A 23,297-nucleotide genomic window follows, 5' to 3' on the forward strand; every position below is an offset into this window, starting at 1 on the left:
AATCTGGATGTGCTCTATAGTTAGGTGTGATGTTAATCCAAGCGTAATATATGCATAGCATACCTTTTGGTGAATTAGCTTAATATGAGAAAATCACTGTGAGGAGTGTGGTGTGTTCTCTCTGTGTCTGCGTGGGTTTCCTCCGGGTGACTGTCTGTGAGGAGTGTGGTGTGTTCTCCTCGTGTCTGCGTGGGTTTCCTCTGGGTGACTGTCTGTGAGGAGCGTGGTGTGTTCTCCCTGTGTCCACGTGGGTTTCCTCCGGGTGACTGTCTGTGAGGAGTTTGGTGTGTTCTCTCCGTGTCTGCGTGGGTTTCCTCCGGGTGACTGTCTGTGAGGAGTGTGTTGTGTTCTCCCTGTGTCCGCGTGGGTTTCCTCCGGGTGACTGTCTGTGAGGAGTGTGTTGTGTTCTCCCTGTGTCTGTGTGGGTTTCCTCCGGGTGACTGTCTGTGAGGAGTGTGGTGTGTTCTCCCTGTGTCCGCGTGGGTTTCCTCTGGGTGTCCGTAGGTGTGAGTGTGTGAGTGAATGTGAGTGTGTGTTGCCCTGTGAAGGACTGGCACCCCCTCCAGGGTGTATTCCCGCCTTGCGTCCAATGATTCCAGGTAGGCTCTGGACCCTCTGTGACCCTGAATTGGATAAGTGCTTACAGAAAAGTGCTTACAGATAAAAATCAAACTTTTAATAGTGATTTATTTATTGTGATTAAATTTTTTTTTAATAAATCCACCACAATTATTTGCAAATTTGCATTTAAAACTTAAAATAAAACAGCCCTTAGTCTTCTCCTGTAACATCTTACAAGGTTGGAGAAGGGAATTTGTGAGCATTCATCTTTACCAAATCTCTCCAGAGGGTCCACTGTCCTCTATAAACAACCGAGTAAAAATAAAATAAAAACTGAAAAAGTTTATATTTTCTCAGAATAAAATTACTTCATTTAAAGCTTGGATTTTCACAGTGAGATTAACCAAATTCACCAAAACCTTCAAGCCTTTGTACTCATCTTTACCAGTGGTGCCAATATTTGAGGGGATTGTGTATGTTCAGGTTAACTGTATATTAGTTTAAATATTAACTTTTTTTAAAGCATTAACCGGATTTAAAAACAATTCGTCTACTTTTTTATACCCATCAAATTGTATAAATAGAAATAAAGATTTACATCATAATATTAAATTATTTTAACAATTACAGATTTAAATAAAATCTTTAATGGAAATCACATATTTAATAACACGGAGTATTTCTGCATTCACTGAAAATTATTTTTAAATCACATTAGTGTCTGAGTTCTTTAAATGACAGATAAACACAGCTTGCCTGCTTATAGCACCCACATGCTGATTATAACATGTGGTCTAAACAAGCCACCTCCAGTCCATGTGTCCATGTCTCTCACACAAACATATAAAACATTAACCTGGACATAAAGGAAAGCTCTCAATTTAACATTTGATCTATGTCCCCACTCTCACCTATGGTAACAAGTTTGAGGGTACGAGTGGCTGAAGTGAGTTTGCTCTGGTAGATTGCTTGGCATACTTTGTCGTGAGCTCTGAATTCACAGAGCAACTACTTCCTCACTTTGAGAGGAGCCAGTTGAGGTGGTTCAGAAATCTGAAAAGGATGCCCACTGAACATATACCAGGCATGGAATATGTAGGGGTAGACTCAGGGATCCTTGGAGGGATTATATCTCCCAGCTGGCCTAGAAGCCCAGGAAGAGCTAAAAGATGTTGCAGGGGACAAAGGCACTAAGTTGGCAAGAGCATGAGATAAAATACATTTTGCATTAAAGACCTTGTACCAATGGACTGTGTTAAGTGACAGTTATTTTCCCAACAACTCACAAGCCCTTGTGGCTATGTCCATGGTAGTATTACAGTCTCTCAAACAAACCCATCTGAGGGTTCTTAATGTTCACACACATTCATCTGTGGTTTCTATCCCTGGCCTTTATTCACAGAGTCATCCCCTGACTCCCTGAATCTGTTCATAATGTCAGAACAAAGGCTAGTGCTGATACCTAGAAAGAACACGATGTAGTAAGTGCAATACACAATACAGTCTAGTCAGTGCTCAAACATAGAAGGAAAAACCAGTCAGTGCTCATACCTAGAAAGAAAGGAGTAAAGTGCAAAAACACTCCCTTAGATTTGTGCTCACCAATTAGTGCCACTCCTCCATGCAGAATTCTTCAGCTGGGTGATGTTTGAGGGGGTTCTTGAATGCACACCTCACAGCATCTCTGTAGGATTAAGATCCAGGCTCTGATTTGGCCATTCCAGAACTCGCCATTTGTTTCTTCTGAGCAATTCCTTGTGGATTTACTGGAATGTTTTGGGTCATGGTCCATGTCCATTGAGCTTCTCTTTGTGGACAGATAGTCTCAAGCACAAAAAAAGGAAACCAAATTTGTCAGAGAAGGAAAAGATAATACTTCTGGAGAAATGCACTAAAAGCAGACGGGCGAGGGCATTTAAAACTCGGTGAATGATGTGGCACTCTGTTAACGTATTGACATGGAATACCTCGCCTATTACTGGCTGGAAGGATCCCATAGCATAAAATTGGAGAGTGCTCGTTAACTGCATTGCAGCAGGAATCAGCTGTGGAAAGTAGCGTGATCCAACTAAAGACGATTAAACAAATCATGGATTGACCGCAGATCACATCTATAATTTAAAATCAACTGCTCAGCATTAAGCATATCCGGTGGGTTCTCCTGGTCACGGAACACTCCTCGGGATACGTTCATTTATCGCCGTATTGGTTTGCTTTGGTTGCTAAGTCGTTTTGTGCAATGATTTAACAAACTTTACGGGATTCCTTAAGGGATAAGACGAAGATAAGGTTAAAAAATACATAAGTGAACATTTCACGGAAATATTAAGGAAAAGTTTTGTGCAACCGATTTTATTTTAAGGAAACCTTAACTTGAGGTATTTTGTGCAACCGGCCCCTGGCCTTCGTCTAAGTGCTCTCTGGCAAAAGTTTTTTTTGACAGCACACCTATGAAAATCAAACTTGTGCAGTCTTTTTCCTGATGATAGATGCATATACGTTGACATCAACTGTGGCAAGAGTTACTTGTAGGTCTCGTGATAACATTTTTGGATTGTTGAAGACGATCACATCTTGCTGTCTGCTCTTGGACCGAACTTTCTAGGATGGCCTTGGTTTAAATGTTCTTCTTTCATTTTTTGTTCTCCACTTTACATTATTTTCTTGACAGTGGAATGGTTGCGCTCTAATTGTTTTGAATTTTATTTTATATCCTTTCCCAGACTCATATACAGGAGTTGGACAATGAAACTGAAACAACTGTCATTGTAGTGTGGGAGGTTTCATGGCTAAATTGGAGCAGCCTGGTGGACAATCTTCATTAACTGCACATTGCACCAGTAAGAGCAGAGTGTGAAGGTTCAATTAGCAGAGGGTAAGAGCACAGTTTTGCTCAAAATATTGCAATGCACACAACATTATGGGGGACACACCAGAGTTCAAAAGAGGACACATTGTTGGTGCACGTCTTGCTGGCGCATCTATGACCAAGACAGCAAGTCTCTGTGATGTATCAAGAGCCACAGTATCCAGGGTAATGTCAGCGTACCACCAAGAAGATTGAGACACATCCAACAGGATTCACTGTGGACGCAGGAGGACGCTGTCTGAGAGGGATGTTCGGGTGCTGACCCGGATTGTATCCAAAAAACCTAAAACCACGGCAGAATTAAATGTGCACCTCAACTCTCCTGTTTCCACCAGAACTGTCCGTCGGGAGCTCCACAGGGTCAATAAACACGGCCGGGCTGCTACAGCCAAACCTTTGGTCACTCATGCCAATGCCAAACGTCGGTTTCAATGGAGCAAGGAGCGCAAATCTTGGGCTGTGGACAATGTGAAACATGTATTGTTCTCTGATGAGTCCACCTTTACTGTTTTCCTCACATCCGGGAGAGTTGCGGTGTGGAAAAGCCCCAAAGAAGCGTACCACCAGACTGTTGCATGCCCAGAGTGAAGCACGGGGGTGGATCAGTGATGGTTTGGGCGGCCATATCATGGCATTCCCTTGGCCCAATACTTGTGCTAGATGGGAGCATCACTGCCAAGGACTACCGAACCATTCTGGAGGACCATGTGCATCCAATGGTTCAAACACTGTGTCCTGAAGGCGGTGCCGTGTATCAGGACGACAGTGCACCAATACACACAGCAAGACTGGTGAAAGATTGGTTTGATGAACATGAAAGTGAAGTTGAACATCTCCCATGGCCTGCACAGTCACCAGATCTAAATATTATTGAGCCACTTTGGGGTGTTTTGGAGGAGCGAGTCAGGAAACGTTTTCCTCCACCAGCATCACGTAGAGACCTGGCCACTATCCTGCAAGAAGAATGGCTTCAAATCCCTCTGACCACTGTGCAGGACTTGTGTATGTCATTCCCAAGACCAACTGACGCTTTATCGGCCGCAAAAGGAGGCCCTACACCATACTAATAAATTATTGTGCTCTAAAACCAGGTGTTTCACTTTCATTCTCCAACCCCTGTATATCTATAACCTTCTTTCTGAAGGCCTCTTTAGATCTCATGTAACGTTTTTGTGGAACTGGGGTTTGTAGAATGATAACCTAAGGAACCAATCCCAACAACTTGGGGCAGGGCTTTTGAGCTGCAGCTGAGCAGTGGAGGGGTGGTTGGAGATGGAGGCTGGCATTAATGGCTTATTCATAGATCTGCACTGAATGAAGGTGAAGGTGTAGAGTCACATCAAAACCACTTTCAAAGTATTAGCGGATATTATTATTTTTTTAATAATTTCTAAATATGTAATTTTGAGGAATGAGTTTTTAAATGTTTAATGAATGATGGAAAGGAACTTGAGCTTATAATTCTAATCGTGTTACAGAGGTAATCAGTTGTTAAACATAAAATCCTACACTTAAAAGATTTATCATTGTTACTGTGCTATTTAAATGTAATATCATGTTTTCAGAGTTTATTAACCTACTAATTTTTACCTGATGTAGCTAGATATGTAATGAAATGCATTTGATTTACTTTATCTGACAAGTTTAAGTCTTGACTTCTGACTTTGTTTCAATGTCAAATATTTATTCAAACAACAACAAAAAATACTGTGAAACAGGACAATTTTCCAAAAATAAAATCCTCTGCTTAATAAAATGTGCCATAGGTTAGAAATAATATAAAATTACAATATACTTTTTGGTCACTTGCAATAACTAAGGGTTAATAACAAAGGGGTTTGACTTCGATAACAAAAGCAGTAGAACATAGTATCCCAGCTGCAGTTTGGTTGTTGTTGTTATTGTTTCACTTTTGTCTGCTCCCATGAGGGGACGCCACAGCGGATAACACACCAACCTGGATGATGTTCTGCATTGTTTAACGTGCCACCCAAGTGACTGGGGGAAGATTTAGGGAGAACTCTTACAGATGATGACCTGAGACAAGACTTGAATCAAGGTCCTAAAAGCTCCATAACTGTGGGGCTGTGACACCACCCTCAACACCACTGTGCCACAGATGTGGTTTACCTGTGTTATGATATTTGCTATGAAAATGTCAACACCATTCATAATATAGATGGGTTGAGTATGGCTCAGTGCGTCAGAAGTGGTTTGAATTACACATAAGACAACAATGCATGTTGTCTCTAAGGCATAGATTAGAAAACACATATTGTTAGTAAGTAATTTTAAAGTAAGTTAATACTATGAAATACACTTCAATATAAAAATGTATATCTATAACTGTAGGTGAAGACTGAATATTGTTGGTACATTGTCTGTTTTATGGATGGAATTTAGAGATAAAAAATGTATAGGTTGTTTATTGGAATTAGCCCAGTTTTGGGTCAAATACTCAAATAGCAAGTATTTTTTCTCATTTGTCTTATAATGAATGCTGTGAAATATGTGAGCCACATTTCATTACATGCTGAAAGAAAACATGTTATCAGTCTGGCAGTTTTAACAATACAATATATTTTGCATTCATTCATTGTCTGTAAGCGCTTCTCCAGTTTAGGGTCACGGTGGGTCCAGAGCCTACCTGGAATCATTGGGCGCAAGGCAAGAATACACCCTGGAGGGGGCGCCAGTCCTTCACAGGGCAACACACACTCACACATTCACTCACACACTCACACCTACGGACACTTTTGAGTCGCCAATCCACCTAGCAACGTGTGTTTTTGGACTGTGGGAGGAAACCCACGCAGGCACAGGGAGAACACAACACACTCCTCACAGTCACCCAGAGAAAACCCACGCAGGCACAGGGAGAACACACCACACTCCTCACAGGCAGTCACCCGGAGGAAACCCACGCGGACACAGGGAGAACACACCACACTCCTCACAGACAGTCACCCGGAGGAAACCCACACAGACACAGGGAGAACACAACACACTCCTCACAGACAGTCACCCGGAGGAAACCCATGCTGACACGGGGAGAGCACATATCTTTTGCAGCTCTGGTAAAAACAAAAAAAACTTAATTACATAATTCAAGTAATGTTTAAAAATGTTTACGCCACATATATTTACACTTTTGGAGTATATTCTTGGTCAAAGCCACTTACATTTTTTTCCACTTTAAAGAATTAAATTAATGCAGCTTTAAGACTTTGAAATACAATATGGCGTTACTGCTTAGGAAGGGAATATAACACTAGTCAGTCAGGAGGAGGACTATGGTGTTACCCACTCCGCTACACCAACAAACGGCTAAACAGAGAATACTGAGGATCAGACACAGAGGTTCTGCCATGTGAGAGTACTCCACCAGTTTATATTTAAATGTCCCTCCAGCTGTCTGTGTGATATTGTCATTTCTCAAACACATAGGGTTCTAGGGTTGGGAGGTCAGGCTCTACCTCAGGTGGCTCGATGTAGAGTGTGCTGTGTACGCCCTGCGTCTGCCTTGGTTTCCTCCGGTGCTCCAGTTTCCTGCCACCGTCCAGAAACACATCTTGAGTTGTCATTTGTCTGTGTGTTTTTAAAAAAATACATTTTGAGTGAATGAATATATATGTGATCCCTGTGATAGACTAGCACCCTGTGCAGTGTGTGTTCCTGCCGTGCACCCAGTGATTCTGGGTAGGATCTGGACCCTGAGCAGGATGAAACGTTTACAGATAATGAATTAAATTGTAGAAAGAGTGAGATGTGTACATTCTAGCACCTTACAACCAGTGATAGTTATGCCTATGGTATAAGAAGTCTTAGTCTCATTGTTTATTATAAATCTGACAATGAAGCTATGACACTGTAATAATTTCAGGCAAGCTCATTAAAACATTGTTAATAAACTGATTTGTAAAGGAGCAATAAATCATTTTACAACCAAATAGTACCAAACAATTTATTAGACTTTCCTCTAAAGTTCAACAACCATGAGATAAAGAAATAACTTTCTTTTCACTGATTGAACCAACGGGTCCACCACACACAGGCTGCCATATTTGGAATAGTTTTATTACATAATCTCTGGTGCATCCACACCACTAAGTATTGGAGAACGTGATTGTTTAAGTTTCAATCCATCTGTTCTGCTAAAAAGACGATAATATCCATCAGGTTTGGCTCAGGAATCATCCTGTCTCTAATAGCTGTATGTCACACACGTTATAGTGTTGGATATAATGTCTTCTTCATCCCGCTCAATCAACCTCAGTCTACACAGCCCTACAGGGACACTGCATCATGACCCTGTTATCAGGATTAGCACTGTTCTAGACTACAGCCATTATGCTTTGCTAAGCATGTTAACTAGAGCTTATTTCAAGTGGCTGGAACCTATTTGCCATGGTATTTGTTCCTAAATAATTTAGTGCCTGAGAAAATGAGATTTTATGCAAATGAACGTTTTTCACCTACACACATATTACACCTGTTTTAATACTTAAAAGACTAACAAAGTTGACTTTGTGATTAAAACAAACAAAATGCTAAAGCCTCAAATTAGAACATTTGGATCAGTGTGGAGAATGCAAATAAAATAGCATGCAATAATCTTTAAATTATCTTTGACATGTATTACTTTGGGTGGCACGGTGGTGCAGCAGGTAGTGTCGCAGTTACACAGCTCCAGGGGCCTGGAGGTTGTGGGTTCGATTCCCGCTCCGGGTGACTGTCTGTGAGGAGTGTGGTGTGTTCTCCCTGTGTCTGCGTGGGTTTCCTCCGGGTGACTGTCTGTGAGGAGTGTGGTGTGTTCTCCCTGTGTCTGCGTGGGTTTCCTCCGGGTGACTGTCTGTGAGGAGTGTGGTGTGTTCTCCCTGTGTCTGCGTGGGTTTCCTCCGGGTGACTGTCTGTGAGGAGTGTGGTGTGTTCTCCCTGTGTCCGCGTGGGTTTCCTCCGGGTGACTGTCTGTGAGGAGTGTGGTGTGTTCTCCCTCCGGGTGACTGTCTGTGAGGAGTGTGGTGTGTTCTCTCTGTGCCTGTGTGGGTTTCCTTCGGGTGACTGTCTGTGAGGAGTGTGGTGTGTTCTCCCTGTGTCTGCGTGGGTTTCCTCCGGGTGACTGTCTGTGAGGAGTGTGGTGTGTTCTCCCTGTGTCTGTGTGGGTTTCCTCCGGGTGACTGTCTGTGAGGAGTGTGGTGTGTTCTTCCTGTGTCTGCGTGGGTTTCCTCCGGGTGACTGTCTGTGAGGAGTGTGGTGTGTTCTCCCTGTGTCTGCGTGGGTTTCCTCCGGGTGCTCCGGTTTCCTCCCACAATCAAAAAAAAAAACACACGTTGGTAGGTGGATTGACGACTCAAAAGTGTCCGTAGGTGTGAATGTGTGTGTCTGTGTTGCCCTGTGAAGGACTGGTTTATTCCCGCCTTGCGCCCAATGATTCCAGGTAGGCTCTGGACCCACCGCGACCCTGAACTGGACAAGCGCTTACAGATAATGAATGAATGAATGTATTACTTTGAAAACAATACAACAGCACATGATGGACTACAGGCAGGCCAGTCAAGCACTCTCATCTTTATTTTCCACAACCACATGCAGTTGCAGTTTTGTATTGTCTTTTTAGTAAATGCATGGACTTATTTAGAAACGATGGTGTCTCAAAAGCAGCATACGTTGTTGTGTCCACGTTTAAACATTAGTTTTGTTTTCACAGACGTGCAAGTCACATTTGATAAAATCTCATACAATGACAGAACTTGGCTTTGGACATTAGGCTTACAGCCTTGATGGTTTTATTCTTCTTTGATCAAGAGCACATGCTGTCCACTTCTTCTTCAAAAAAAAACTTGAAATATTGATTCGTCTGACCACAGTACACGTTTTCACTGTGCAGTGGTCCATCCCAGATGCCTCTGAGCACAGAGTCGAAGGCTCATCTGGACAGAGTTAACATAAGGCCCCTTTTAGCACAGTGAAATTTTAAATGTCATTTGTCAATGTACATGTTTATTATAGTGCTTGACAAAGGTTTGCCAAAGTAATCCTCAGCCCATGTGGTTATATAGATTACAGATGAATGATCTTGATGCAGTGCGGTCTGAGGTATCAGAAATCAGTTATTCAGCTTAGGCTTGCATTCTTGGCTTTTATGCGCTACTATTCTGCCAGATTCCTTAAAGCTTTTGCTTTTACCTAACAATGTGGATGGTGAAATATCCCAGTCTCCTGGAGAGTGATTAGGTTTTTCTTAGTCTCCTTAAGAACGAGGCCCTTCTTGCTTTTGTACCTATCTATAATTACAGTTCTGTTCATATTGTCTGTTTAAAATCACACCATTATTTGATCATTTCTAGCCCTAAACCGCACCCGTCCCAACTTAGTTTTTTAATCTTTTGCAGACAAAGGGCAGAAATGGATGTCTGTTTACAAACAATATAAAACTAACCAGACAAAACATAAAATATCTTGTGTTCACACTGTCTGCAGTGAAACAAGTCACAGTCAATTTAGAATTCATTGCCTGCTTTTTAAAAATTTGCTTATGAATAAATTTTTTTTATTTTATATAAAAACTTTAATTGTCAAATGTACCCTATGCCGGCACGGTGGTGCAGCAGGTAGTGTTGCAGTCACACAGCTCCAGGGACCTGGAGGTTGTGGGTTCGATTCCCGCTCCGGGTGACTGTCTGTGGGGAGTGTGGTGTGTTCTGCGTGGGTTTCCTCCAGGTGACTGTCTGTGAGGAGTGTGGTGTGTTCTCCCCGTGTCCATGTGGGTTTCCTCCGGATGACTGTCTGTGAGGAGTGTGGGGTGTTCTCCCTGTGTCCATGTGGGTTTCCTCCGGATGACTGTCTGTGAGGAGTGTGGGGTGTTCTCCCCGTGTCCATGTGGGTTTCCTCCGGATGACTGTCTGTGAGGAGTGTGGTGTGTTCTCCCTGTGTCTGCGTGGGTTTCCTCCAGGTGACTGTCTGTGTGGAGTGTGGTGTGTTTACCTTGTGTCCGGGTGGGTTTCCTCCGGGTGACTGTCTGTGAGGAGTGTGGTGTGTTCTCCCTGTGTCTGCGTGGGTTTCCTCCGGGTGCTCCAGTTTCCTCCCACAGTCCAAAAACACACGTTGGTAGGTGGATTGGCGACTCAAAAGTGACCGTAGGTGTGAGTGAATGTGTGAGTGTGTGTGTGTTGCCCTGTGAAGAACAGATAATGGATGGATGTTTGTTTGTTTGTTTTTACCTTGTTCCAAGCAGTTGATCACGTCTGTTACAACAATTTGAAAAACAAAGAAAATAACACATAGAGGTCGAGGCATAGATACAATAAGTAAAGTGCATAAAATTTAAAACACAAAGCAGCTGGTAAAAAGAGAAACCACCGTATTCATTATCAAAATATAACAATGAAATGCAATACTGTGATGACATTTTCACTATGTTACAGTATATAACCTACAACTACCTTATCCCTTTCTCATCCCACAGGGCTATACTTCAGTGAGAATGACGAGTTGTGTCCAGAGAGGTTCCGGGGCCTTGGAGTTCGGATAGAAGACGACGTGGTGATTAGCGAATATGGGCCTCCCCTTGTCCTATCAGAACACGCACCAAAAACAGTGTTAGAAGTGGAGAGAGCATGTGCACAGAAAAAACGATGAGAATGGAAGACAACACACAAGGAACCCTACAGTTCACAAACCAGCCTACTGGTGGCATCTTCCCATTGCGACTTTCTACTTTTCTATATCACCCTTTTGTAATGTCGTCCTTTCTCGCTTCCTCTTTTAATGCTCGTGTTCTAGTGCCCTGCCTCAAGTGAGAGTACGTCTATGAGGAAAAGGTTTAGACTGGAGCTTAGCACACATTCTGAGTTGACAGGAGTCTCGGAAATTATGCATCTGGAGGGTCTGTGTGAGTGCGTTTGTATGTGTTTGTGTGTGTTAGCATGAGTGAGAACAACTGGTTTCGTTCAGCTACGTTAGGTTTATTTGGTTTGATTTTTTGGGGGGGCCTCTAGCCATAATAAATTTATATTCTTACTAATCTCTCAAATTAAGTTACGATTGTGTTCTTGTAATTTGTAAGAAACTTCCCTGTCACAGCTATACATCAGACACAGTAGCATCATCCCACTAAAGAGTTGCTTACATTAATATTCAGAATAAGTGTGCACTCACTTTTGGTAACAGTGTTGGACTATATTTTACTATAAAAAATTTAAATGAATTTAGTGTATGTATTTAAAACAGTTGGATCCACATTGGTGGTGGTAGAGTATGTATAGAAACGCTATATAATTGTAATAAAGTAGTAGTAGTAGTAGGAGTCTCATGATGCAGTAAGTAATTTCCAAGGGAATATTAACTCAAATGGTGAGGTCAGATATATACATGCCTGTTTTCATATTTAATACATATCTGAGGAGTTTGTTTTTCTTTTTCTATGCATAAAGTCAGCAAATCATTTTTGATTACATAAAATTAGACACAACCGATTATCATCTGCAAAATAATTTTCTAGACCGCAGATCTCATGCCAGTTTCATTTGCATGTAGTTCAACATGCTTTGTTAGACTGATTTTATTATTATTATTATTTGTTAAACAGTAGCTGTGTAGTTAAATGCAGTCTTTAGTATTTTCTATTGCACACATTTTTTGAATTGCACATTTGTTAATTATTTTTTTGAATGAACAGCATATGAAAGAGAACTAAAATATAATAGTTTGTATAAAACTATATAAATGTGTGCAATATTCTGTAAAGTGTTGTAGACACAGGGCTACTCTTTAACTGTTTATCGTGCCAATGCAGAGGAATCTTGTGTGGTGCACATCTTGGGTCATGAAATACAAGTATCTCCACCTGTAGAGAGGATTCAGAGGGTGAGTCTAGCCTATAATTGTCTGGCTCCTTAGTAAAACACTGCATATGTATTTTCATTTTCTGTGAATTTCTCCTCCAAGTAGGATGTTCATGTTTGTCGTTTTGGTTTTGTCTTCCAATTATTTTCACCCCTTTGGCTACATGCCCTCTGCAAATGGAAGATAAATTAACGATAAAGAAATAATAATAATAATAATAATAATAATAATAATAATAATAAAAAGAAACAAGACATCTGGCCCCTTGCAGAATCTTACAAGTCTGAAATAGTGAGGAAATCCCAAGCAGCAGTTCCCCCACCCCCCGTTTTTCTGGTGTTGCTGAACCTCCCTCCCTCCCTCCCTCCCTCCCCCCCATGGCAGAGGAGTAGAAACAACAAGCCGCCATTTTGTTAGTGCAGGGCAGAGCGAAGGAGGCAGCGGAGACCGAGGGAACGCGACGGAGAGAGGAGGAGAAAAACGGGGAAAAACCACATACACGAACGGACCGAGAGAGGAGGAGAGAAAGCGAGCGAGATAAGGAGGAAAGGGGCTGATATGAAAGGGAAAAATCCAAGGACGAGCGTTAATGGAGAGGCGGAAGAGGGCAATAGATTTTAAAGCGAAGGGAAAAGGGAGCCTGCGAGAGAGAGCAGCGCAGCGCTGAAAGAGATTTATTTCACTCGCAGTCAATTCGGTCACGAAAAAGTGGAAAAAAAATCCTCGTCCGCGGTTCGGCGACGGGAAAACACGACGGAGCAGGTCCGGGCTTTTTTTTTTTTTTTGAACGACGACTTGCGCGAAAAAAGTGAAGGAAAAGAGGAGAGAAGTGAGAGAGGGAGAAGAGGAGAAATGCAGAGCATCACAAAGCCAGGGGAAGCTTTCTGAGGAGCCCTTGGTGTGGAGGGGCTGGGATGGGAGGATTTAATGCTCATTTCTTGCAATTGTCGTCTGCTTTCTCAACTTACAAGAGGATTTCGCTCTTTTTCGGTCTGTTGTGAGCTCGCTAGCTCGTTTTGTGTGTGCACATTTCGTCTTTTTTTCGGTCAGTGAGCTGAAACACGAATATGAGGCGCTGGTGATAAAACCCAGCGCTCCACACTGATCTTTCTGTAGCCGCTGTGCTCAGCTGTCCCCAGATCATTCTACTGCAAAAAAAGGGGGGTTGCACATCAAAATCAACACCCGACACTTGGTCATCGGTCTTGAACTGACATGTTTTCTTTGCACGAATGAACTTTGGACGTTGTTTTTTGGCATCGTGGGCACGGGGACGTTTTGCAGGGCAAAAGCAGTGGGTTTTTTAAGTCAAGGGGTCCGTGCATTTTGGATAATATTCACGGATAGGTTGAAGTCTGCATGCATACATGCACCAACGTAGGCCTGCACGTTTCTATTGGTCACTTTTGATGTTTGGGCAAAAGACACAACACTAAAATCGTGAGCAGGACTTAGAGCAACAACCCCCTTCAATACGTGTGCAGTTCCTAGTTTCAAAACACGCCAAATAGTCTGCACATCGAAGCCTAGTGGAGTTGGCAGGTCCTGGTGTTGTGCACGGGATATTTCTGCAGAAGCACGTTAATTTTACCTTGACGTAGAGACCGTTTTTGAGGGGTTTTGCATGCATTGTGGATGTCCACTTTGTGACTGAGTCTTCAGCCAACCCAAATGTTGGTGCCTAACTGGGTGAGGGGAAATATCATTTGAGAGACATTGCAGTTTTGATGAGGCGACGTTTGAAGAAACCCAGCACAGACCCCAGAATCAGAGCGAATCATCATGTTGGGAAGAAACCACACCGACTGCAATGGAGACCCAATGCAAATGGAGGATTTCTGGATCTTGGGCGTTTTCATAATCATTGCATGAGGGAGAAATTTACCATCAAGAAGCGTTTGCTTCCCGTTTTTGCCTGATTTGCCAATTCAGCTTGGTCTCCAATCTCCTAACCCACCCCCTTGGTCTCCAGCTATGGCTGTAAGGATGGATCCAGCTTTGGAGGAGAGGTCACGGCACCAAGTCTCCGTAGCCCGTGAAGCTACATGAGTCCACACACAGCCCTCAATGAACTGCTTCCAACACCATCTCACACAGATTTCACTGATAAACCACGGTTGCAGTAAATACACCAGGAAAAGTGGCGATTTCAGCCATTAACCCCGAGCTGAAACGAGGAGGAGAGTAGTGTGAACTTATTTATTTTCGGAGACGTTTAAGTTAAACAGAGCAACGAGTTAAAGCTTTAGAAGTTGAAAAAGGGAATAGAACTTCCATAAACTCCCAGGACTTTGGATAAGGGAAACTACTCGCCTCTCTGGATATATATATGCTTTAATAGTCATTTGTGGAGGAAAAATATGGCCGATAATGTTTTGGACTCCGGCCCGCCTTCAGCCAAGAGGCCTAAACTGTCTTCACCGGCTCTATCTTTATCTGCGAGCGACGGGAATGGTAAAAAAAAAATCAATTTGATTTTTACACAACTGTCTGTCTCACTTAACCAGGCTAAGCTAAACGTAGCCACATCAATGGCTGCATCTTCGCTAGCTAGCTAGCTAACATTTATTTTTGTGTGCGCTTTTTCTTAACTTCACAATTACTTTGTGGTTTATTTTATCTGCTGTCGGTGTTTCTCTGTTTTTTTAATAAAAACGACGAACATCCTCACATCTCACAGCTTGAATTTTTTTGCCTGTCGCTTTTTGCCAAGTTAGCAGGCTGGCTGTGGCTAGCTAATTGGCTTTGTGTTTTTATTAACGTTAGCTAGCCGGTTAGCTTTGCCTTTCTTGTGTTGGGATGAATAACGCGATAGAATTAAGCGGAGAATATAAGAAAACGAACGAGACCGTTAAAATCGCCTCGTTAACCTTCTCAACAATTTAAAGCGGGTATAGTTTGCACCGTGAAATAATCTCATATCAAGCCTTCCAACTTAGTTGAGGAAAAGTGGATAGTCTCGATGAAATAAACATCGGAAGTTCATCCTAATCACACGTTTGCGGTCTTAAAACGGCCCAAACGTATAACGGGTTTGTGTGTTGCTCGCAAATGTAAAACTCGAGCAGAAATCGTCTTTTACCAAGTGCTGTTAGACGCAGGTTCGTCGTGTGTTTTATTGTGCAGTGTAGGGGGAGCGGTGGGGGGTGGGGGGAGCGATATGGCAAAATAAAACAAACGATACCTAATGTTGTTGATGACATACTATATCTGTTACAGCATTACATTTTTTTAGACAAAATTCAGTGAAAACGCACTCTGAATTTCTTTAGAGATTTTACTACATTTAACAGAAACTAGGAAATGAGTTCCAAAAATTAGGTTGGTCACCTTTTCACTGGTAATATCCTTGCAACTCACACAAAAACATATTGGTCTTTAATTTATTACAATAACAATTATATATTGTCATGTTGGCCACCAAAACCGGTTCAGTTTTCATATGGAAAGCAGACTTGACAGTCTTGTTAAATGTAACATTTCTTCAGATGTGGCCTTTGTATTAAAAAAAAATATACGCATTAATTCAGCTGATTTTTGCATAATTTAAATTTTATCTTAATCTGTGACTGGCATCCCAGCACGTGTGATTGGCCCCCATTTTGTCTCATGCGTTTTGTTGATTGTTGTATGGTCTGTGCCATGTGGTTTTTATTAGTGCACCCATTATTCAGCACTGTGGATGAGGAGTGTTTTAGCACGCATGATGCAGCCCAGTCTTGGTGTGTGTCAGCCCAATGTTTTGCTTAGTGTGTTAGCCTGAGTAGGGCAGAATAATTGATGTTGCATGCTCAGAACTCTACTATTCTTCCAGCTTCTCAGTTTCAGATGTCTTTCAAATATGTTTTTTTTCTTCTCTTTATAAATATGTCAGAATGACTTGTTCATATTTTTATTTTCTCTCTTTGTCTTTCCGTCAGATTTTGGTTCACTCTTCGACTTGGAGCATGACCTCCCTGACGAGCTCATTAACTCGTCTGACCTGGCGCTCCCTAATGGCGGAGTGGACTTGGGCCAGCTTCCTTCAGGCCTGCCCAGCGGAGGTCAGTCGGCCCTGGGCGGCCCACTGCAGGACGCAGCCGCCAAACACAAACAGCTTTCGGAGCTGCTCTGCTCTGGAGCCCCCGCTGCTCACCCTACAACCTCTGGCAGCCCTGGTAACCCAGCCTCCATAGGGCTGATGGGGGGCCTGAGTGGGTCGCCTGGACCCCAGGGTATGGGGCACCCTGCTTCACAACAGCAACAGCAGCAGGGTGGTATGATGACGTCGGCCGGCATGGTGGCAGGCTTGAACAGGGGCATGATGGGAGGGCAGAAGGGGAATGGGCAAGCTCAAGGCATGATGGGAGGGCAAGTGATGAACGGGGCACCCAGGATGGGTTATGGCAATGCAAATGTTGGTGCAGGGATGTCAGGGAACGGTGGAGTAATGGCAGACCCCCTACAACAGCAGCAGCAGATGGGCCAGGCAAGCCTTAGAGCCCAACAACCAGGAGCGATTAACAAGGTAAAGCACACTGATTCATCTGACACAGCCAGTCCTCTGACCGTAACACTTATAGCCATGGTCAGACTGTTTAGGAGTAAAACTAACCAAGCGAATAGGTCTAATCCTGTTAATGGGGATGGATCACAGAAAATAACATCTCCAGAAAGATAATTTTGCATCAAAATCCATCTGGATAAATTTTTGAAATTTAAAAACATAAGCCAGCAGACCTCTGAGGTTATCAATGGGGTGTTTTTTAATTACAAAACCCCCACTCTAGAAATAATTTTAAGTATCTAAGTAGGTATCCGTGTATGGCAGGGGGTGCTGTTATCAAAAATGTCTTCTGCGTCATTTAGAAATTGTTCTATATTTGTTGGATCATCTGAATTTCAAGGTTGTATCACGGTCAAAATATAAACACTGATACAGGCAAACTAATACTTCTGTGCATTGAATTGACATCTTGACCATTCCAAAGTACCCCAGCATGCCATCTTAAGTAGAGGTGATGGTGAAGTTTTTTGGCAGTAGTAGGTTATAACTGTGTTATTGGACAGATGTAATACTTTATTAAGGAATATATATATATATATATAATTAATGCAGGAAGATATCTTGCTTGTTCCAACAATCAAATTTCAACTCTTTTGTGTCCATGAAATTCAGAAAGCGAAACTGGCTTGAACGTATTATTATCATTTTGATGACAACAAAATGAGTCACAGATTCAGAGGTTTTCAAAAGGGAAACAAAAAGCAGAAATGGCTAATGATTGGTATTTGAGGACACCATATTCATTCATTTAAAAAAATAAAAAATCAAGTTTATTGCCTAGTTAACTTACGCCACTGCTTCAGTCTTTCAGATCACGGGACTGCATGTAGTTACTTGATTTTTGCTACTCATGAGTAACAACGGTGCAGACATCCACAGTTTCCAGAGGCCCTGGTCTCAGCTGTGCATGCTAAACCCAAGTTAGAGTATAGAGTACTTAAGGGTTCACTGAAAGTTTGGCCAAACTAATAATGTAAATAAATTTTATATAAAGAAAAGTAAAAGAAAACCTCGATATAATTCATAGTCTTGGATTAGCAAATATTTCCGTACCAATTAAAAAAATTCAAATTCATTGTGTATCACTATGGACTTTAATGTTCAAAAACCCTTAGGAAAAGAAAAAATTAATTCATAGCTAAAAACATTTGAAAACAATGGTTCAACATTCTACATATGTCCTATTGCTTTAGCTCTGTATGTTAAAATATGTATATTGCAGTAATACCTTCACTCGTGAGTTTAATTCGTTGTGTGCCCGAGCTCGTAACTCAATTTGCTCGTATGTCAAATTAAATTACCCCAATAAAATGAATTGAAATACAATTAATTCATTCCAGCCCCCCAAAACCCACAACCTTTATTGTTACCTGTATTTAAATAGGAAAATAATTTATAAAAAAACAAAAATAATAATAGATAATAAATGAGAATGTAAATAAATAAATGGGTTCTATTAAGTGTATTTACCTTGAAGATCTGACAAAGATGCTGGCGGAAGTGGAGGAGTTTGGCGGAGGAGGTTGGGGGAGTTTTTCTTTTCTTGTTCTATCGCGTAACTTATCTTACTCGCTACACACTTAATGCTACAACAACAGAAAAAAAAGACAGCGATACGACAGAGGTGCATGGCAAGATAACCAAGTGAACTGAATCTTGGCTTGCATCTTAAAGCAAAAAATCAACCAAGCAATGGCTCGGAAAATTCCAAAGTTCACTCATAAGTCAAGGTTTCACTGTGTGTGTATATGTATTTGTTTTTGTTTGTTTTTTTGCCTAAAACCCAAGTTATTTTATTGTAGTATGTGCTCTACATGCAAATCTTCAAATTGGTTCAAATCACTTCAGAGCAGTGTTTATATATTGTACAGTGCTATATGCCGTAGGGTAAATACAAGGCTGGGATAAATTTGTTGTGAAGGAGCTTGTGCACATGTACAAGACTAGTATTTAAAGGTTCAAAATGGCTGATGTTATGATGGGAATTATTGATAATGAACTAGGTTTTACCCTGTTTTTATGTGAGTTAATGTGAGTCAGCTCACTATATAAGTTTCTAAATGGCTTTCCATCTGTTGTTTAATATTTTGGGATGCTTCATTTTCAGTGAACTGCTTTTAATGGTGGTTTTTGCTCATTTTGTGGTAGTGTGCTCTTTTTTTTTTTTATATATTGATTAATATAGCATATGTGATGGTACAGATTAGTACATATTCTCACCAAATATACTCCAACCTAAAGATGGAGTTATTGTATTAGGAATATTTTTTTTATGTCATTGTTTCACTAAATGCTCAACAGTAGGCCCTACTCCTACCAATATTAAATGAAATTAATACTTCTGCTGATTTATATACGTATTTTCAAATATTGGTGCGATTGGGATATTTGAGGCAATCACAGTGGGCATTATTTGGCAATTAAGTAGCAGAAATGAATTCCAGCCTCTGTAAAAGCGGTGCAAAACATTTAAACCATTACAATGCTTTGACACAAGCAAATCTATTCACATCTGAGCTGTATGTCATTTTAAATGTTAAACAAAGTGACATACAATTTGAATAAACCCTGTGCACATCCTTTGTTTACTTTCAGTAATGTGTAAGTTACCTCTAAAACCTGGTACAATGTAAATTGTAAATATACTCTAGTGTAAAATTGTCTGAACATATTCAGTGAACAGAAAAGAGGCTAGGTGAACATTGCTCAAACATTGATTGCTGTAGAGAGACTCAGGATTTTTGAAGTGGTGTGAGGCTACAGCAGTGATGTCAGGTTTTACTTTTTAGAACTGTCTGGAGTTATTTGTTTGTTTATTTAATTTTTAATTTTTTCTTCACTGAATGTTCTAAATTCAGTCCACCTGATAGTAATGCGTTGGCCTCTGAGTGGTGCAGCTTTTTAAGTGCTTGCCATTTTCAGGAGGCCTGTTCTTCCTCCGTCAACACGCAGTCTGATGCTAAACAATGCAGGTGGGAATCAGTCGATGTAACAGAATTGTAGCATCTTGATCTGTTCGATGATGCTTCACCTGGTTCAGAGTAAGCGCATGCTAGCCTTCACCCTCCTGGCTTTGTAGCATTGTGCAGTATAGGAAAACCTGGCTATCCAGTAGAACTCAAATAAAGACATATAGTGAATAGTCATATAGTAATGGAATATGGAATAATCTCTGAGAAATTTATTTGTGATCTCTGATTTTCTCTCTCTCTCTCATATACAGATGAATATGATCCCTGGTGCTGGTGCTGGATCTTATGTGGCTGGATATGGTCAGTGTGGTGGTCAATCACTTGCCCCTCCCCACCAGAACAAAGCTGCTCTCCCCAACAGCCTTGCCCAGTTCAACATGGATAAGAAACCACAGCCTGGACAGAACGTCCCTGGTCTAGTGAGTGCCATCACACACAAAGTTGCAATATCTAATATGAAATTGCAGAAGTTCATTTTTGTAGTTTTCAGAATACACTAACCCATCACTTTCAAGATAGTTTACCATCCTTGGAGATGCTTAGAGAATCCAGATTTTGAATGATACATTTTTCATGCCGGTTCTGTCCTCTCTTTTCAGCCTGGTTCAGGTGTTGTGGGTGGGGTATCCGGTCCAGGTGCTGTAGCACCCCCTACAGCAGACCCAGAGAAGCGGAAGTTGATTCAGCAGCAGCTGGTACTCCTGCTGCATGCCCATAAATGCCAGAGGAGGGAGCAGGCTAATGGTGAAGTTCGGCAGTGTAACCTGCCCCACTGCAGGACCATGAAGAATGTCCTCAACCACATGACCCACTGCCAGGCTGGCAAGTCCTGCCAGGGTAAGAGTGTACCTGAGTGTCTTCCCTTCTATGCAATATAGGAAAACGGATGGCTATTTGAATATACAGAAAACCAAACTAACTCTATAATTTAAAGGGGCTCTATTTGACATTTTTTAAGGTTTCTTGTGATGCACTTATCCAGTTGAGGGTTGTGGTGGATCCTGAGCCTACCTGGACCCATTGAATAGCAAAACAGTTCTGATTCATTTTACAAGTTCATTTTTCAAACCCGATACTCTTGTATAGTAAAGTTTGATGATCAAATGCTTTTATAACAAACTCACAATTAAAGAAAGCCTTTTTTCATATCGCAAGAGCAGCCCGTGGCAACCACACCCTTTACTGTGTACATGACAACAACCGCTGACAGTCTGACAAGCTACATTCAGAATTAAAGCCACATTATCTTGGCCCTAAACCTTAATTTAAAGAATACCATTGCTGTTTCTATTGCAACCACAGTATTTGCATGTTAAATTGCAGATAGATATTTCGCAGGATTGTTAAACCCTGACCTGTAGAGTTAATACTAGGTCTTTAAGTATATAATTAAATATATATATGTAAATTAGTTATGTTCTATATAAGTAGCTGCTAAGTGTTGTGCCCCATTCCAAAAGCATTATGTGCAGCAGCATTCTGTATAATCTCAGAGAATTAATAGGTACATGGTAGCTGCTATTTGTGTGACAATACAATAATAAACACTTCAAACCTGGTAGTGTATGCCTATGTGGCCCGAGGAATGAATGGTATGTTTTAAAATTTCAGCAGTAGTTAAATAATATATCAAAATCCTCTTTCATTTCCAACAATTGAGAAACATTAGAATTTGTAACCGCTTTTCCAGTTTGTGGGTCCGTAGCCTACCTAGAATCACTGGGTGCAAGACAGGAACACACCCTGGAGGGGGCACCAGTCCTTCACAGTGTGAAACACACTCACACATTCACTCAAACCTACGGACACTTTTGTGTCACCAATCCATCTACCAACGTGTGTTTTTGTACTGTGGGAGGAAACCGGAGCACCCACCATACTTCTCACAGACAGTCACCTGGAGGAAACCCACACGGACACAGGGAGAACACACCACACTCCTCACAGACAGTCACCCGGAGGAAACCCACACGGACACAGGGAGAACACACCAAACTCCTCACAGTCACCCGGAGGAAACCCACGCAGACACAGGGAGAACACACCAAACTCCTCACAGTCACCCGGAGGAAACCCACACAGACACAGGGAGAACACACCACACTCCTCACAGACAGTCACCCGGAGGAAACCCACACAGACACAGGGAGAACACACCAAACTCCTCACAGTCACCCGGAGGAAACCCACGCAGACACGGGGAGAACACACCACACTCCTCACAGACAGTCACCCGGAGGAAACCCACGCAGACACGGGGAGAACACACCACACTCCTCAGACAGTCACCCGGAGGAAACCCACGCGGACACGGGGAGAACACACCACACTCCTCAGACAGTCACCCGGAGCAGGATTTGAACCCAAAACCTCCAGGTCCCTGGAACTGTGTGATTGCGACACTACCTGCTGCACCACCGTGCAGCATTAGTTTAGCGATTTTTTATTTTTAACGCATTTAATGCATTTAAAAGTTATATTATGATGTTTGTTGGACCACCTTTGCCTTTGTTTTAGAGGTGCACACCTCCAGTCCTGGAGGGCTGGTTTCCAGAAAAGTTTGGTAGTTGCACTATGCAGATACACTCACTTTGCCTGGTGATTCAGCTCATGTGTACGAGTATGGCAACTTCAAAACTGTGTATGAGACTGGCCCTCTAGGAGTTGTTCACACCTGCTCTATATTGTCTTACTTTCCTGTCATCTCTGTCTATCTATTTGTCTTTTTTCTCTGGCTCACACTCTTTCTCCCTCTTTCCAGTTGCTCACTGTGCGTCCTCGAGGCAGATAATTTCTCATTGGAAGAACTGCACGCGGCACGATTGTCCGGTCTGCCTGCCGCTGAAGAATGCAGGAGACAAGAGGAATCAGCAGTGTGAGTGTATACATACACACACACACACACACACACACTGATGAAAACATATCTACGTTTCTTTGCATTTGGCTATTGAACCTTCTAACGAATAAATAAATGTATTTCTTTTGTCAAAAAGTGTCCATTCAGGTGTTTAAAGCTACTTTTGCAGAAACAAATATCATGAGGCTAAACTTGATCTCGTAGAGAGAATGTCTGGGACAAACGATGAAATGTTGCCTAAATACAGTCTAGATTAAACCTATATGTGGTTTTTGCACAAAATGCCACTTAAGCTTGTAGATATGTGTTGCATTTGCATAAAACGCATTATATCTACTGTAAATTAATATAACCTCTTGCCAAGGTAAAGCAAGTTTGATAAGGGCAGTTCACTTCAGTGATAAATTCTGTTGTATCCAACACATTCTGGGCATTGAAATAAGCTGCTAGTTTACCTGCTTGGCTTCAGTCACCTGCACTAGTCAGAAACTTCCATCCACAGCCACTTGATGTTTCACAAGTTTGGAATGCAATATCACAGGCTTGGGGAACCATCTTACTCAGAAATATGGAAAAGTTAAACCAGTGTGCCTTGTCAGACAGCTTTCACCTCTGTGAAATATGAGACCGCATGTGATTAGGTTT

The 23,297-nt window shown here is 41.8% G+C and overlaps 2 protein-coding genes across 7 annotated transcripts in view; both read left to right on the forward strand.

Moving 5' to 3' along the window:
* The window catches only part of xpnpep3 (X-prolyl aminopeptidase 3, mitochondrial), a 38,794-nt gene extending 26,388 nt beyond the window's left edge, over positions 1-12,406 (forward strand). The window contains exon 11 of one of the 2 annotated variants that reach the window (XM_066674262.1): positions 10,896-12,406. In XM_066674262.1, the coding sequence (XP_066530359.1) occupies positions 10,896-11,068 (173 nt within the window). In that variant the 3' untranslated portion in view covers positions 11,069-12,406. The remainder of the gene's footprint in view (positions 1-10,895) is intronic. The other variant, XM_066674261.1, reaches the window with a different exon arrangement.
* A 300-nt stretch (positions 12,407-12,706) lies between these two features.
* The window catches only part of ep300b (E1A binding protein p300 b), a 35,734-nt gene continuing 25,143 nt past the window's right edge, over positions 12,707-23,297 (forward strand). For all 5 annotated transcript variants that reach the window (XM_066673474.1, XM_066673475.1, XM_066673476.1 and 2 more), the window contains exons 1-5: positions 12,707-14,728; positions 16,195-16,781; positions 20,044-20,211; positions 20,392-20,629; positions 22,554-22,667. In XM_066673474.1, coding sequence (XP_066529571.1) covers positions 14,635-14,728; positions 16,195-16,781; positions 20,044-20,211; positions 20,392-20,629; positions 22,554-22,667 — 1,201 coding nt within the window. In that variant the 5' untranslated portion in view covers positions 12,707-14,634. The remainder of the gene's footprint in view (positions 14,729-16,194; positions 16,782-20,043; positions 20,212-20,391; positions 20,630-22,553; positions 22,668-23,297) is intronic.

The sequence above is a fragment of the Hoplias malabaricus genome, chromosome 6 (genome assembly GCF_029633855.1).
Source record: "Hoplias malabaricus isolate fHopMal1 chromosome 6, fHopMal1.hap1, whole genome shotgun sequence".
NCBI lineage: Eukaryota > Metazoa > Chordata > Actinopteri > Characiformes > Erythrinidae > Hoplias > Hoplias malabaricus.